Source organism: Hyperolius riggenbachi, chromosome 4 (genome assembly GCF_040937935.1).
Source record: "Hyperolius riggenbachi isolate aHypRig1 chromosome 4, aHypRig1.pri, whole genome shotgun sequence".
NCBI lineage: Eukaryota > Metazoa > Chordata > Amphibia > Anura > Hyperoliidae > Hyperolius > Hyperolius riggenbachi.
The window spans coordinates 153891173-153908811 of NC_090649.1; the positions used below are offsets into that span (position 1 = coordinate 153891173).

The 17639-nt window shown below is 45.1% G+C and overlaps 1 protein-coding gene across 6 annotated transcripts in view; it reads left to right on the forward strand.

Moving 5' to 3' along the window:
* RHBDD1 (rhomboid domain containing 1) overlaps nucleotides 1-17639 on the forward strand; it is a 118715-nt gene that overhangs the window by 19845 nt on the left and 81231 nt on the right. For all 6 annotated transcript variants that reach the window (XR_011031374.1, XR_011031375.1, XM_068280797.1 and 3 more), the window contains exons 2-3: nucleotides 278-773; nucleotides 12994-13126. Coding sequence is in view for 4 of the 6 variants with exons in the window: in XM_068280797.1 (XP_068136898.1) it covers nucleotides 341-773; nucleotides 12994-13126 (566 nt within the window). In the remaining 2 variants the exon portion in view is untranslated. The remainder of the gene's footprint in view (nucleotides 1-277; nucleotides 774-12993; nucleotides 13127-17639) is intronic.

Below are 17639 nucleotides of genomic sequence, written 5' to 3' on the forward strand. Positions count from 1 at the left end.
GGAAGTCCCAAGGAGGAACTTTGAATTGCAAGTAACACATATTAAAATATTTGTTATCAAGTTCTGAGTTGGTGTGGAGGAAGACCAGGGAACAGGCATGTTCAGATCCTTGCCTTTATTTTCTGAAGAACAATTTATTTCCTGTGGAAAAAAAAAATATTAGCTGCTCACTTTCTGCATTTTTGAGATGATAAAATATTTGAAAGATATGGTATAGACTTAACTTCCTGTCCCAGATGGACAGTGGTAATTTTTGGTTTTATCTTTTATCTTCTAGATGAGGAACCGTACGACCACAACACACTGAGCTCTGCTCCTGTAACACAAGGGAAGTGCCACGATGCAAAGGCGCCAAAGAGGAGCAAATACTGGGCTTCTGCTTCTATTTGCCCAAATTTACCAATTTGGATTTAGTAACATCCCACCTGTCACCTTAGCATTGCTAGGATTGAACATTTATCTCTTTCTGAATCCCATGAAACCTCTGCTTTATGCTTGCATTAGTGTAAATGAAGGTTACTACCACAGTGACTGGAAACGATTGCTCCTCTCACCGTTCCACCATGCTGATGATTGGCATCTCTACTTTAATATGGTGTCACTTTTATGGAAGGGAACAAAGCTGGAGCAGAGGCTGGGTAGTGTATCGTTCGCTGTGATCATCACAGTTTTCTCCCAACTTATTGGTGTGGTTTATGTTCTCATCCAGTGGCTTCTGGCAGAACTTATGGATGACCCATCCTATAACATGCAGTGTGCTGTGGGATTTTCTGGTGAGTAACCAAAGTATTCAACTCAAAGTGGATCTAAGATGAACTTTTACTCATTGCATAATTGTGTCCCTTTCCTATAGTTTATAGGACATTCCTCAAGCCAAATACTTTTTTGTTTTTATTTTATTACTTGAATTTCCTATAAACTAAACAAGCCTCGCCCACAGCCCTCAAAGGTGCCAAGGCATTTTCAGACAATAGCAAGGGCTTACAGGAGCTCAGTCTGGGCAGGAGGAGGGGGAGGTGTTATTAGCCATTGATTTCAAAGGCAGAGGGTAGGAGGGAGGAGGAGAGGGGGCTGAATTTATACACAAGAAAACTGATAGCATCTCCAGCTCTAATGCTGGGAATACACGAGTCGATCGAGCCGTCGGATCGACTCCCGCCGTGTCCCCGTCCGGATCGATTCCCGCTCGTCCACGCGGGCGCTACCTTATCTTCCGCTCGATTCCCCGCTATTGAGCGGGGAATCGATCCGGCGGGTCATCGGACCTGTCGGAAATTATCAATCGAGCCATCAGCGGCTCGATCGATAAGGGCGCATCGACCCGTGTACGCCCAGCATTAGTGTGACGATATGACAAAAAGAACATGGCTGCCCTCATTGTATCACAGGAATAAATAATCATACACTTTTTAAACGTTTGCAGCTAGATTTGCTGTGTAAACTATCTAAACTTTAGATAAGATATATAGACAAGTTACTTGTTATAGTTAGTTTTTTAATCTCGGATCCGCTTTAAGAAAATAAGGCTGTCTAGCCAAAATGTAACTCCGTGGCTATGATGTACCATGTCACATTTTTATACTGATGCCTTGAATAAATATGTGTATGTTAAAAAAAAAAAAGTGTGTGTGTGTGGGTGTGTGTGTATACATACATACATACATACATACATACATACATACATACATACATACATACATACATACATACATACATAAGCTGATGACCTGGCATTGCCTGGGTATGTATTTGGCTGGTTTTGGCTCCGCCCACTTTTTCTAACCCTAACACACAAACGCCCAATGACCAAGTTTGTGAGCTTTGGGGTCTTTGGCATCAATAATTTGTATATTCCCAAAGAAATTAAACAAATCATATTGGCTGTTTGTGGCTGCACCCCTCTCCAGCATTTGAACCCCAGTCATCCAATGACCAACTGTAGCAGATATGAGGCATCTGCTATTAACAGTGTAAAAATGGTAGCAATTTAAATATTCCCCTTGAAAATCAACAGATGAATTGTGATTGGCTATTATATGCTCCACCTACTTCCCTGAATATTAATCTCAATACCCATTGACCATCTGGGCAAAGTTTGGGAACCCTGCCATAAACAATGTAAGAAGGGCTGCAGTTTATATTTTCCCAGTGAAATTAGTTTTTGGCTCTGCCCACTTTTTGTAAAGTGGACTTACAGTCACTCAATGGCCAAGTTTGTAAGCTTTGGGGTCCTTGGCATCAATTATTTGTATTTTCCTAGTGAAATGGAACAAATCTGATTGGCTGTTTGTGGCTTCACCCCCTTTTCTGAATTTGAACCTCAGTGCAGTGACCCGATGGACAACTGTACCAGGTTTGAGGCTTGTGCCATTAACAGTGCAAGAATGGCAGCAATTTTAATATTCCCCTTGAAAATCAACAGGTGAATTCTGATTTGCTTTTTTTAGGTTCTGAATATTTATCCCATCCACCCAGTAACCAGCTGTGCAAAGTTAGAGAATGCTGCCGTTAACAGTGAAGAAGGGCTGCAGTTTATATTTTCCCAGTTTTTGACTCCACCCAGTTTTGTAACCTTGACACACAGTCACTCCATGACCAAGTTTGTGAGCTTTCAGGTTCCTGGCATCAAAATTGTGTGAATGAAAGCAGTTTATCCAGCAAAGAAATCTAATTGTCTGTTGGTGTCTCCGCCCCTTTTGTGAATTCAAACCCCAGTCACTTAATGACCGACTGTAGTAGGTTTGAGACCTTTGACATGAACAGTGTAAGAATGGCAGCAGTTTAAATATTCCCCTTGAAAATTAATAGGTGAATTTTGATTGGCTGGTGTAGGCTCCTTTTTACTTTTCTGAATATTAATCCCAGTCACCCAGTGGCCAGCTAAGTCAAGTTTGAGAACCCTGCCATTAACAGTGTAAAAATAGCTGCAGTTTATATTTCCCCATGTAAAAAGTTAGTTATTTTTGGCTCTGCCCACTATTTCTAACTTTGACATACAATGTCCAATGACCAAGTTTATGAGCTTTTGGGTCTTTGGCATCAATAAGTTGCATTTTCCCATTGAAATTAAAGAAATCTGATTGGCTGTTTGTGGGCCGCCCCTTTTCAGAATTTAAACCCCCAGTCTTCCAGTGACTAACTGTACCAGATTTGAAGCCTCTGCCATTAAGAGTGTATGAACGTCAGCAATGTAAATATTCCCCTTTAAAATCAATAGGTGAATTTTAATTAGCTGTTGTAGGCTCCACCTACTTTCCTGAATATTAATCCAGTCATACAGTGACCAACTGTGTCAAGTTTGAGAACCCTGCCAACAACATAATGGTTGAAATCAATCTAACAAATCTGATTGGCTGTTTGTAGCTCCACCCCCTTTAGTGAATTTGGACACCCAGTCACCCAATGACTGACTGTATCAGGTTTGAGGCCTCTGCCGTTAACAGTGTAAGCAATGTAAATATTACCCTTGACAATCAATAGGCTAATTTTTATTGGCTGTTGTATGCTCCAGCCACATTTATTAATATTAACCCCAGTCACCCAGTGTCCAACTGTAAAAAAAACCCTGCCATGTAAAAAATTCAGTTGTTGGCACCTCCCACTTTTTTCTAACCTTGACATACAGTCATTCAATTACGAAGTTTATGACCCTTGGGGTATCAATAATTTGTATATTCCCATTGAAATTAAACAAATCTGAGTGGCTGTTTGTGGCTCCACGCCCTTCCTGAATTTGAACTCCCAGTCACCCAGTGACCGACTGTAACTATGTTTGAGGCATCTGCTATTAACAGTGTAAGAATGGCAACAATTTAAATATTCCCCTTGAAAATCAACAGGTGAATTTTGATTGGCTGTTGTAGGCGCCACCTATCTTCCTGAATATTAATTCCAGTCACCCAGTGACCAACTGTGCAAAGTTTGAGAGCCCTTCCATTAACGGTGTAAGAATGGCCGCAGTTTACATTTTCCCAGTGAAATTTGTTTTTAAATCCATCCACTTTTTGTAACCTTGACACACACAGTCACTCCATGACCAAGTTTGTGAGATTTTGGGTTCTTGGCATCAAAATTGTGTGAATGAAAGCAGTTTATCCACCAAAGAAATCTGATTGGCTGTTTTTGGCCCCGCCACTTTAGTGAATTTAGAGCCCAGTCACCCAATGACCGACTGTAGCAAGTTTGAAGCGTCTGCCATTAACAGTGTAAGAATGGCAACAGTTTAAATATTCCCCTTGAAAATCAATAGGTTTATTTTGATTGGCTGTTGTAGGCTCCACCCACTTTCCTGAATATTAATCCCATTCACCCAGTGACCAAGTGTGCAAAGTTTGAGAACCCTGCCATTAACAGTGTAAGAATTGCTGCTGTTTACATTTTCCCATTTAATGGGAATGGCCATGAATGGCTGAAATGTGGTTGGCTGTTTTATGCTCCGCCCACTGTTCCTGGATTTGTAACCTCAGTCACCAACTGTGCCAAGTGTGGGGACTCTGGATTGATTACTGTGAGCATGGCAGGCTTTTACATTTTTTCCATTGACATGAATGGGTAAAATCTGATTGGCTGTTTTTTTTTTTGTTTGATTGGCTGTTTTTAGCTCCGCCCATGTGTGTAGGGGGGCCGCGAGACCCACAGAACATATCATCCCAGGCAGTAAGGGATCTGTATACCAAGTTTAGTTCAAATCGCTCAAGGCATTTTCAAGTGATCGCGGCACATACATACAAACATACATACATCGGCCCCCTTGAAGTTTTCCACATTTTGTCATATTACTGCCACAAACATGAATCAATTTTATTGGAATTCCAAATGAAAGACCAATAACAAAGGCTATCATTCATAAAACTGCTGTCGGTAAAGAGAATCTGTGCGGGAAAACACAGCTGGCGGAATTTTACACTCCAGGCTGCTCATTCATAAAAATGTATCCAGTTGCGATAGCAGTGCGGAGATTCCCCGAACTAGGCTGGCGGTAGGCAGGCAGTAGGCTTGCGGAAGCACAGGAAGCTGCCGAGTTGATACATTTCTCCGTGTTCCGCTCTACTGCAGCTGCCTGGGAGGTCTGTGTCTCCATTCACTTACATTGTTATCGCCACATCCAAGGGAGCAGTACTTCCCGACCTCACACCGCTTGCGGTAATCTTTATGAATTTACATTTTGGTAAATTTTTTTACGATAATCACCGCACAAGGCAGTGATTTATCGCTCTGCTCGATAGTGTCAGCTTTTCATGCGGAAAGAGCCTTTATGAATGCAGAACTTGCTGAGTGTTCGGTAAAGTCAGCTGTTTTAAGCATTTCCGCATGCGGAAATGCTTTATGAATGATGGCCAAAGTGGTGTACACGTGAGAAGTGGAATGAAAATCATACATCATTTTCAACATTTTTTACAAATAAATAACTGCAAAGTGGGGTGTGCGTAATTATTCAGCCCCCTGAGTTAATACTTTGTAGAACCACCTTTTGCTGCAATTACAGCTGCCAGTCTTTTAGGGTATGGCCTCAATTCACTAAGATCGTGCTGGAGATAAGGCAAGAGAAAACTTACCACCACACAGTGAAAGAGTTATCTTATCTCTTCATTCCTTAAAGGGAACCTAAACTGAAAGGGGTATGGATGTTTCCTTTTAAACAATACCATTTGCATGGTAGTCCTGCTGATCTCTTTGATTGCAGTAGTGGTTGAATCACACACCTGAAACTAGCATGTAGCTAATCCAGTCTGACTTCAGTCGGAGCACCTGATCTGCATGCTTGTTGAGGGGCTGTGGCTAAAAGTATTCGTGACACAGGATCAAGCAGGAGAGGCAGGCAACTGGTATTATTCTAAAAGGAAAAATCCATATCCGTCTCAGTTTAGGTTCCCTTTAAAGCGAACCTTAAGTCAACTAAAAAAAATGAGATTTACTCACCTGGGGCTTCCCTCAGCCCCCAGCAGCCGATCGGTGCCCTCGCAGCTCCGCTCCGATGTCCCAGGACCCGCCGGCGAGCACTTCCGGTTTGCCCGTCACCGGCCGACAGGCATGGGAACGCGAGTGATTGTTCGCGTTCCCAGCCTGTATATCGCCCCCTATGCTGCTATTGCGGCCATCGGCTGCTGGGGGCTGAGGGAAGCCCCAGGTGAGTAAATCTCATTTTTTTCAGTTGACTTAAGGTTTGCTTTAAGTTGCCTTCTCTGTAGTTGTTACCTCCTCTGTGGTTATTTTCACACGCAGTTAATTAACAGCCTGTCTTTAACTTAAGAATTCTGGAGTTATTTTAAAGACAGAAGAGTTAACTTTAGGTTTGCCTGAGGTAAAATGTTTCCTGAATATGTAATGTCTCTAACAGCTGTGCACATCTAGAGACTGAAATCCTTGCCCATTCTTCTTTGCAAAACAGCTCCAGCTCAGTCAGATTAGATGGACAGCATTTGTGAACAGCAGTTTTCAGATCTTGCCACAGATTCTCGATTGGATTTAGATCTGGACTTTGACTGGACCATTCTAACACATGGATATGTTTTGTTTTAAACCATTCCATTGTTGCCCTCGCTTTATTTTTAAGGTTGGTGTCCTGCTGGAAGGCGAACCTCTGCACCAGTCTCAAGTCTTTTGCAGACTCCAAGAGGTTTTCTTCCAAGATTGCCTTGTATTTGGCTCCAGCCATCTTCCCATCAACTCTGACCAGCTTCCGTGTCCCTGCTGAAGAGAAGCACCCCTAGAGCATGATGCTGCCACCACCATATTTGACAGTGTGGATGGTGTGTTCAGAGTGAGGTGCAGTGTTAGTTTTCCACCAACACATAGCGTTTTGCATTTTGGCCAAAAAGTTCCATTTTGGTCTCCTCTGACCAGAGCACCTTCTTCCACGTTTGCTGTGTCCCCTCCACATGGCTTGTGGCAAACTGCAAACGATACTTCTTATGCTTTTCTGTTAACAATAGCTTTCTTCTTAACACTCTTCCATAAAGGCCAACTTTGTGCAGTGCACGACTAATAGTTGTCCTATGGACATATTCCCCCACCTGAACTGTAGATCTCTGCAGCTTGTCCATGGGCCTCTTGACTGCATTTCTGATCAGCGCTCTCCTTGTTCAGTCCGGTGAGTTTAGGTGGACGGTCTTGTCTTGGTAGGTTTACAGTTGTGCCATACTCCTTCCATTTCTAAACGATCGCTTGAACAGTGCTCCGTGGGATGTTCAAGGCTTTGGAAATCTTTTTGTAGCCTAAGCCTGCTTTAAATTTCTTAATAACTTTATCCCTGACCTGTCTGGTGTGTTCTTTGGACTTCATGGTGTTGTTGCTCCCAATATTCTCTTAGACAACCTCTGAGGCCGTCACAGAGCAGCTGTATTTGTGCTAACATTAGATTACACACAGGTGCCCTCTATTTAGTCATTAGCACTCACCAGGCAGTGTCTATGGGCAACTGACTGCACTCAGACCAAAGGGGGCTGAATAATTACGCACACCCTAGGTTGCAGTTATTTATTTTTAAAAAATGTTTGGAATCATGTATGATTTTCGTTCCACTTCTCAAGTGTACACCACTTTGCATTGGTCTTTCACGTGGAATTCCAATAAAATTGATTCATGTTTGTGACAAAATGTGGAAAACTTCAAGGGGGCTGAAAACTTTAAACCACTGCACGCACGCACGCACGCACGCACACACACACACACACACTTTTATATATATATATATAGATATATATTCCTTTGTTTCAATAATTTATAGTCATTAGTCTGTGGACTATGTATCGTGGGCATTTGGTAAAGTTGGCACACACACACACACACACACACACACACACTTTTATATATATATATATATATAGATATATATTCCTTTGTTTCAATAATTTATAGTCATTAGTCTGTGGACTATGTATCGTGGGCATTTGGTAAAGTTGGACACGACCTAGAGAGTTGAAATCCACACATTTCTCTGAAAAGATCAGTACTTTTTGCAATTTTACTTTTCAGTTGTAGTTGTATTTTTATTTGCACATTAAAAAATAGGCAATGAGTTCCACAAGATAAAAAGTTAATCAATGTGATCTTTGGCATCTTTAAAGGGAACCAGAGAGGATGAAGAAAAGGTTTTATACATACCTGGGGCTTCCTCCAGCCCCATACGCACGGATCGCTCCCACGCCGCCGTCCTCTGCTGCCTGGATCCGCCGGTACCGGGTCCCGTCATTGCCGCGAGTCGATTCTCCGCATCACACAGAGCTCCCTCCATGAACGTACGCATGAGGCTGCCTACTGCGCAGCCGCATGCGTACGGGTATGGAGGGAGCCCCTGTGATGCGGACAATTGGCTGCGTCCGCCGGAAGTGACGGGCCCGGTACCGGCGGTTTCAGGAAGCGGAGGATGGCGGCGTGGGAGTGATCCAGGCTTATGGGGCTGGAAGAAGCCCCAGGTATGTATAAAAGCCTTTTTCTTTTTTAACAATCCATTCCTCTCTGGTTCCCTTTAAATCTTTTATTTACTTTTTTTTGTTGTTCTTTGCCTGGGTGTGTTAAGGTATTGAGCCACCATAACCTGATTCATATACATGGTGGAATAACTTTAAATATGTGAAGCTAGATTCACACTAGCGCTTGCATCCTTCCGGAACACTAGCGCTTGCATCCTTCCGGAACACTAGCGCTTGCATCCTTCTGGAACAGGCACCATATAGTTTTTGCCTCGTGTTGGTTCCCAATATTTAGGGTAATTTCACACATGGGGGTTGATTGACTAACGTAAATAATGCTAATAACCTCTTGTTACTCACAATATCTTATCAGTGTGCCTTAATTTAAAGTCCCTGCACATTATGCGCACTAGTGGCAGCATAGCATGATTAATTAAGCTCAGTCAGAGCTGTGGTAGTACAGCATAGCAAGTGCTGGTAACTTACACCAGCTCCTTGCCAATAACAGGCGCTCCACAGGGGCAAACGCAGGATTTTTAAGGGGGGGGGTTCCTGAAAGGTCCAGAAGCACGTATGTCCCGAGTGCTTCCGAATACAGGTGGCTCCATACTGCCCATGCACAAAAGTGCGCTGGCGTATTACGGAGCTGCCTATCTTTGGAAGTACTCAAGGACACTAGTGTTTCTGAGGGCTTCTGGTAGCAGCAAATGTGAACGGGGTACAGCGCTGGAACAACTCCCCAAGAGAGGAACAGGAGATAGACTTAGTTTGGACAATTCAGTGGAATATGCTACATAGTTTCACATAGCGCAAGCGATACCCATATGATGCAGGGATATATGCATCTGCGGAAGATGTCGGCGCTACATAAATACTAAATAATAATATTTTGCCTCACCAGGATTGCACTTTTATTTAGCTTTCCTGTATGACAAGAAGACACAGCCAGCTCTAGGGGAAGAGGGAAACAAAGGTGAATGAAGGAGGCTGGTGCACACCAAGAGTGCTTCTGAGCATTTTTCAAATCAACAGTGATTTGAAAAGCGCTTGGCTAATGTTACCCTATGTGGGTGTTCCCACAGCAGCGTTGTGATTTTTTCAAAATCGCAGGTATACTGCATGTAGCATGTTTTTGAGCAATTCATTCAAAAATCGCTCTGAAAATCACTTCACAAAATCACACTCACAAATTGCTAGCGATTGCTATTGTCATTTTGGCGTTGCACTAGCCCAGAGAGAGGAGTGGAGAAATTGAGAATAGCCTGAGATGGAGCAGAGAACTTATCTGTATTGAAGTCCCACATCACACAGGCTACTTGCCTGTAATCGGACTCCTGTCCCTGTCAGTCTCTCACACAAGTCAGAAAGAAGCCCTCCTGGAGTCTAGGGACTGTCAAAAACTTTTCAGCTTGTTATCCACACCTTATCCACACATGCAGTCATTATAACAATGGGGAGAGACCAGACAGATGTTTGCCCACAGACCCTGAGTCCAGGCAAGCTCTGCATCATGCTGTGCATATTTACCAGCTTGCCTGCACTCTAATTTCATCATGTCTGACACTTCTGTGCTGTGGAGAGTCCAGGACTCCATAATCAACATTCTCTCACTGCAGGCTGCATCTTCTTGTGAGGGTTGTGAGGGAAGCTCGGCTGCCTCTCTCATTCTATTAGCTGGAGGGAAGCACCAGAAGTAAGAAGGGAGGGAGAATGAGGCTGTTTATATTATGCGGGCTTCCCTGGCTGAATACACAGCTCAGTGCAGGGGGGAGGTTCCAGACACCCGGAATAGCCCCCTGAGTTCGCCAGTGCTCCACTCGTCCCTCCCTGAGCCCCTTCGGTACAGTGACTTTAAAGGACATGATACCCGCACTTTGATTGGCCCAATAGGCTGCCTGTCAAGCGTGCTGAGCGCATGCTCCTCTGACTGAGCTACACTTCCACTAGTGCACGTAGCGTGAAGGGACTTGAAATTAAGGTGTGCTGATTAAATAGCGCAAGTAACTGGAGGTTACTTGCGCTATTTATGTCAGTGAATCAACCCCATGTTACGGTGCGATTGCACAGATGAGTCTGTCGCAGGACATTTGCACAACACCATTACCTATTTCACACACCCTGTGGCAAACAGTGCCAACAGGGTGATTTGTGTAGCTCCTCCCCTCTTAGTTACTCGCTTCCTGCTGGACAGGAAGGGCATCACTGATATCTGAACGATAGGTGCATGAATCTAAATAGATTCTTGCTGGTGCCATTCACTTCAATGCAATTGATTGTCGAGCAGTACCGCTCGGCAGTGCACTGCAGAGTCTACTTTGCCTCTGCATCATCTGAAGTAATTTTGTCGCACTGCGGGTAGTGTGGCTAATCTCGTACAGACTAATGGCTTCTGTAGTGTACCTGGAGCATACCGCGAAGCGACACAATGTGTCAAAAGGGGCCTTAGTGTTTTGGTAGTGTAGCACCCACTTAACATGGAAATTACAATGGGAGCCCTGTGAAATCAGCAAAAACGCTGCAAGTGTTGACTCTAGCGTGAAAACCCACCATTGTCCACATTTTGCCAGGAGCTCTGTCGCTTTGTTGGTGATAAAAATCATGAGGTGTTATTGATGACTGTGTGTGCATATATATATATATATATATATATGTATGTATGTATGTATGTATGTGTGTGTATATATATATATATATATATATATATATATATATATATGTATATATGTATATGTATATATATATATATATATATATATATATATGTATATGTGTATATGTATATATATATATATATATATATATATATATATTATACAGCGGGTTGCAAAAGTACTCTGCCCCCTTGAAGTTTTCCACATTTTGTCATATTACTGCCACAAACATGAATCAATTTTATTGGAATTCCACATGAAAGACCAACACAAAGTGTTGTACTTATGAGAAGTGGAACGAAAATCATACAAGATTCCAATTTTTTTTTTACAAATAACTGCAAAGTGGTGTGTGCATAATTATTCGGCCCCCTTTGATCTGAGTGCAGTCAGTTGCCTATAGACATTGCCTGATGAGTGCTAATGACTAAATAGAGTGCACCTGTGTGTAATCTAATGTCAGTACAAATACAGCTGCTCTGTGAAGGCCTCAGAGGTTGTCTAAGAGAATATTGGGAGCAACAACACCGTGAAGTCCAAAGAACACACAAGACAGGTCAGGGATCAAGTTATTGAGAAATTTAAAGCAGGCTTAGGCTACAAAAAGATTTCCAAAGCCTTGAACATCCCACGGAGCACTGTTCAAGCGATCATTCAGAAATGGAAGGAGTATGGCACAACTGTAAACCTACCAAGACAAGGCCATCCACCTAAACTCACAGGCCGAACAAGGAGAGCACTGATCAGAAATGCAGTCAAGAGACCCATGGTGACTCTGGACGAGCTGCAGAGATCTACAGCTCAGTTGGGAGACTCTGTCCATAGGACAACTATTAGTCATGCACTGTACAAAGTTGGCCTTTATGGAAGAGTGGCAAGAAGAAAGGCATTGTTAACAGAAAGCATAAGAAGTCCCGTTTGCAGTTTGCCACAAGCCATGTGGGGGACACAGCAACCATGTGGAAGAAGGTGCTCTGGTCAGATGAGACCAAAATGGAACTTTTTGGCCAAAATGCAAAACGCTATGTGTGGCGGAAAACTAACACTGCACATCACTCTGAACACACCATCCCCACTGTCAAATATGGTGGTGGCAGCATCATGCTCGGGGGGTGCATCTGTTCAGCAGGGACAGGGAAGCTGGTCAGAGTTGATGGGAAGATAGATGGAGCCAAATACAAGGCAAACTTGGAAGAAAACCTCTTGGATACTGCAAAAGACTTGAGACTGGGGCGGAGGTTCACCTTCCAGCAGGACAATGACCCTAAACATAAAGCCAGGGCAACAATGGAATGGTTTAATACAAAACATATCTATGTGTTAGAATGGCCCAGTCAAAGTCCAGATCTAAATCCAATCGAGAATCTGTGGCAAGATCTGAAAACTGCTGTTCACAAACGCTGTCCATCTAATCTGACTGAGCTGGAGCTGTTTTGCAAAGAAGAATGGGCAAGGATTTCAGTCTCTAGATGTGCACAGCTGGTAGAGACATACCCTAAAAGACTGGCAGCTGTAATTGCAGCAAAAGGTGGTTCTACAAAGTATTGACTCAGGGGGCCGAATAATTACGCACACCCCACTTTGCAGTTATTTTTTTGTAAAAAATGTTTGGAATGATGTATGATTTTCGATCCACTTCTCACATGTACACCACTTTGTATTGGTCTTTCACGTGGAATTCCAATAAAATTGATGCATGTTTGTGGCAGTAATGTCACAAAATGTGAAAAACTTCAAGGGGGCCGAATACTTTTGCAACCTACTGTATATATAATGTTTTTGCCTGTGAGCAGTAGTGAATTTAATAGCTTGCAAATGTGGCTATATAGTATACATAAGTAATATGATGAAATAAATGTAAAAATACATGCTGCTTTTTAATGACTAATAACCTACAATTTGAAAGTAATTGCTTTGTTTGTTACATCTAGGGGTGTTGTTCGCCTTAAAAGTTCTGAATAATCATTATCACCCTGGTGGATCATCTAGTCTATTTGGGATTCAATTTCCTAACCGGTATGCTTGCTGGGTCGAGCTGGTAGCAATCCATGTTCTATCTCCAGGGTAAGTGACAGCTTGTTATGCTTTAAGACATTTAACTTCTTTACTTGAGTTGTTTGTCATACATGTACATACACCACATCATGGGCGTCGCTAGCCCTATGTTAGGGGGGCCCGTTCCCCCAACATGTCCTGGGGTGCCCCCAATCTATTTACAGGGGTGCCCCGCCGCTAGGATCTGGAGGGTTCGCAGCATGAGGGGGTAAAGCTTGGTGGAATGTCGGTGGGGAGGAGGGACGGTCCCCCCCCTCCCTCACCTCGGGCTCTCCCCTCTGCGCTCCCCTCCAGCATTGAATAGTGGGTATGCAGGCAGCGGGGCAGCGGCAGATACATACCTTCCTAGCGTTCCGGCGTGGATGTTTCTCCCTCTAGTGTCTGACGCTACTTCCTGTTTATATAGGAAGTCACGTCAGAAGCTAGAGAGAAACATCCGTGGAACGCAAGGAAGGTATGTATCTGCCGCTGCCCCGCCGCCTGCACCATCCTCCCTCCCCACCAACATGCTACCAAGTTCTCCCCTCATGCTGCGACCCCTCCAGCCCCCAAAAACGGCCCTGAGCGGGGGATGGGGGCCCACTCAGAATTTCTGCAGGGGGGGCTGCGATTTCTAGTTACGCCCCTGGCCGGGTCTGACGCTGGCTGCCAAGGTAAGAGGGGCGCCTGTCACTACCTAACTGGAGGTCCCTGTCATTACCTAACCTGGGGGGCGCCTGTCACTCACTACCTAACCTGGGGGGCGCCTGTCACTCACTACCTAACCTGGGGGGCGCCTGTCACTCACTACCTAACCTGGGGGGCGCCTGTCACTCACTACCTAACCTGGGGGGCGCCTGTCACTCACTACATATCCTGGGGGGGCGCCTGTCACTCACTACCTATCCTGGGGGGGCGCCTGTCACTCACTACCTAACCTGGGGGTCCCTGTCACTCACTACCTAACCTGGGGGGCGCCTGTCACTCACTACCTATCCTGGGGGGGCGCCTGTCACTCCCTATCCTGGGGGGGCGCCTGTCACTACCTAACCTGGGGGTCCCTGTCACTCACTACCTAACCTGGGTCCCTGTCACTCACTACCTAACCTGGGGGTCCCTGTCACTCACTACCTAACCTGGGGGTCCCTGTCACTCACTACCTAAATTGGGGGCTCCTGTCTCTACCTAAACTGGGGACTCCTGTCAAAACATACACTGTGGGCTCCAGTCACTAAATGAGCTGGGGGGCTCCAGTCACTAAATGAGCTGGGGGGCTCCTGTCACTGCCTGAACTGGGGGGCTCTTATCACTACCTGAACTGGGGTGCTCCTGTCACTACCTCAACTGGGGTGCTCCTGTCACTACCTCAACTGGGGGACTCCTGGCGCTACCTTAACTAGGGGGCACCTGTCACTACCTAATCTATCCAGGCCAGCCAGCCCTGCATCATCACCAGCCAACCAGCCCAGAACCACTGTCAAAAAGGCCACAGCATCACCACCAGTCAGGCCAGCATTTAATTCAACCAGCCAAGCACAGCCCAGCATTACCACCAGCCAGGTCACAGCATCACCGCCAGTCAGGCCAGCATTTACTTCAGCCAAGCACAGCACAGCATTACCGCTGCCAGGTCACAGCATCACCGCCAGTCAGGCCAGCATTTACTTCAACCAGCCAAGCACAGCCCAGCATTACCGCCAGCCAGGTCACAGCATCACTGCCAGCCAACCCAGCCACAGCATTGGCCACAGCATCACCGCCAGCCAACTCGGCCACAGCATCACCACCAGCCAGGCCACAGCATCACTGCCAGGCCTTTCAGCCCACACATCATCCCCAATCCAGCCAAAACCAGTATTGCCAGGCACAGCAGCCAGTAGAGGAGAATTCAGAAGCCAGGTGAGAGATGTCTACCATATTAAGGGGACATTCTGCCTATTTATGTGAAATACTGTCTATTTATGTGCCTCATGACTGATGAATTTGTCTTGTTGGGGGCCTCATGATTGCTGAATTTGTCTTGTTGGGGGCCTCAAGATTGCTGAGTTTGTCTTGTTGGGGGCCTCCTCATTTGTTGGGGGCCTCATGATTGCTGAATTTGTCTTGTTGGGAGCCTCACGATTGCGGAATTTGTCATGTTGGGGGCCTCATGATTGCTGAATTTGTCTTGATAGGGGCCTCATGATTGCGGAATTTGTCTTGTTGGTGGTCACATGATTGCTAACTGCGAGACTATGGAAAAAGCTGAATCATCATCATATGAGACAATAACATTAAACCTACTTTTTTAGCTTTTTAAAACAGAAAATAAAACTGGCAGGTTCTAAAAAAAATGAATACATTTTTTCAGGAGTAGGATGGATGCAATTATCTTCACAGTTTATTTTCAACTTGGAGTTTCCATAATGTTTATGTATGAGTTAAAACGTTTGTACAGTATTTAGTTTAAATTGCTGTTGCCACTTTGACTTAGATAAGTGACTTTTGGGTTGCAGTTTGGGCATTCGGCAGACGCGTAGCTATGGGGGGTCAGAGGGGTACATTTGCCCCTAGGCGGGAGGAGAGCAAGGGCGCAGAATCCTAAGTGCAGAGCTGGCAACAGACTGAGCAGAGCGACTGTAATACAGTCGCCGCACACTTGCACAGTCATTCTCCTCTAGACTCTGCACTCTCTCCTCGTGAGCGCCCCCTCCCCTCTCCAGGGGCGGGGCTGAGCAGAGGAGACGAAATAATTCAAGGGAGTGAGCTGTGGATGGACAGGTAGACATGCGGGACCGGGACTGTGGGGTGGGATGTATCTATGCTTATAGCTACATGCAGCATGTATAGGGGCTCTGCTCTGTCCTGTCACTGTGTGCATCTCTCTCTCCCTCAGCTGCCAGGCCAGCTCTCTACACTAACATGCTGCTGTTATGCTCCCCCCCAAGTCCTGTCTCTTGTCCTGGGTCAGTCCCTTGGCTCTAGCTGAGCTCCAAACAGCATTCCTGACAAACGGCATACTGTCGCCCCCCCCCCCCCCCCAGGCAGCCCCCCTTGCCTAGCAGCAGTAAATAACCACTTTCCCTGACAGTCTCCCCCTCCTGCACAGCCCTCCCCCTTCTTCTGCAGCCTCAGTGACCAGATCTAGGGTCACTAAACAGTAAGTATAGACAGGTAATCATTGTTCTAAGCAACTCTTTTATTGGCATATACAGTCATGTAATGCATGTGTACGAATGCATAGTGCCAACATGTTAACCATTTAAGGTGTCCATATGTCAGACTATGTATAGGCAGATCGACCAAGAGACAGATCTCTCTCTGATCGGAGAGAGATCTGTTGCCTGCCCATACACCACAGGCTGATTCTCGATCGATTTCAGCATGAAATCGGTACTGTGACGCTGCAGTCGCCGCCCCTGGTGCGGTTCCCCAATGTAAAATGTTCCCCTGCAGTGCAGTATACTTTACCTGCTAGCTCTGGGCTCCATCCACATACACACGTCCCACGTGGTTGCCGGTGTATACGTGGTAGCATGCGTGACGTCACACACGCGCCCACGTTATGCTGGCAACCACATGGGGCGCGTGTGTGCTGACGGAGCCAGTGATGGACAGGTAAAGTATACTGCGCTGGGGGTGAGCATTTTACATTAGGGGTAACAGCGCCTGGGGTTTCTTTCACATTCTGTCTCCGATCGAGCATGTTCATGGGATCCAATTATAATAATCAAATCGGATGGTGGAGCCACCAAGTCACCTTATGTATGGCCACCTTTATATTATTATCATCACTAGCAGACCTAAGCCCGTTTTAAAAAACGGGCTCTAGGGCTGTTTTTCGCCATGCAAGCACCTGCTGCACACCCGGCCGCCCGCTTACACGCCGCCCGCTCGGCTCCCTGGCCCCGTCCTCCTGTCTCTGTGAGGCTGGGTACGTGCTGTGCACATGCGCAGTAGCAAAAAGCACGGACCCAGCTACACAGGGACAGCGTGACGAAGGGACATAGGGGCTTTATTATAGAGGATTGTGACTGTCCACAGAGATGCTCGCACTCTAATCTTACCATAGTCACAGTGTAATGTCCTACCATATTATTATGTATTCACAGTATATAACACTGACATCTTCTGCAGCACATTACTGAGTACGTAGTCATGTCACTGACTGTCCTCAGAGGAGCTCACAATCTAATCCTACCATAGTCATAGTGTAATATCCTATCATTTTATTTTTATTTCTTTATATAGCACTGATATCTACTGCAGCACATTACAGAGTACATAGTCATGTCACTCACTGTCCTCAGAGGAGCTCACAATCTAATCCTACCATAGTCATAGTGTAATATCCTATCATTTTATTTTTATTTCTTTATATAGCACTGATATCTACTGCAGCACATTACTGAGTACGTAGTCATGTCACTCACTGTCCTCAGAGGAGCTCACAATCTAATCCTGTCATTGTCATAGTATAATGTCCTACAGTATTATTATTATTATTTAGTATTTATATAGCGCCAACATCTTCTGCAGCGCTGTACAGAGTATATACTTTTGC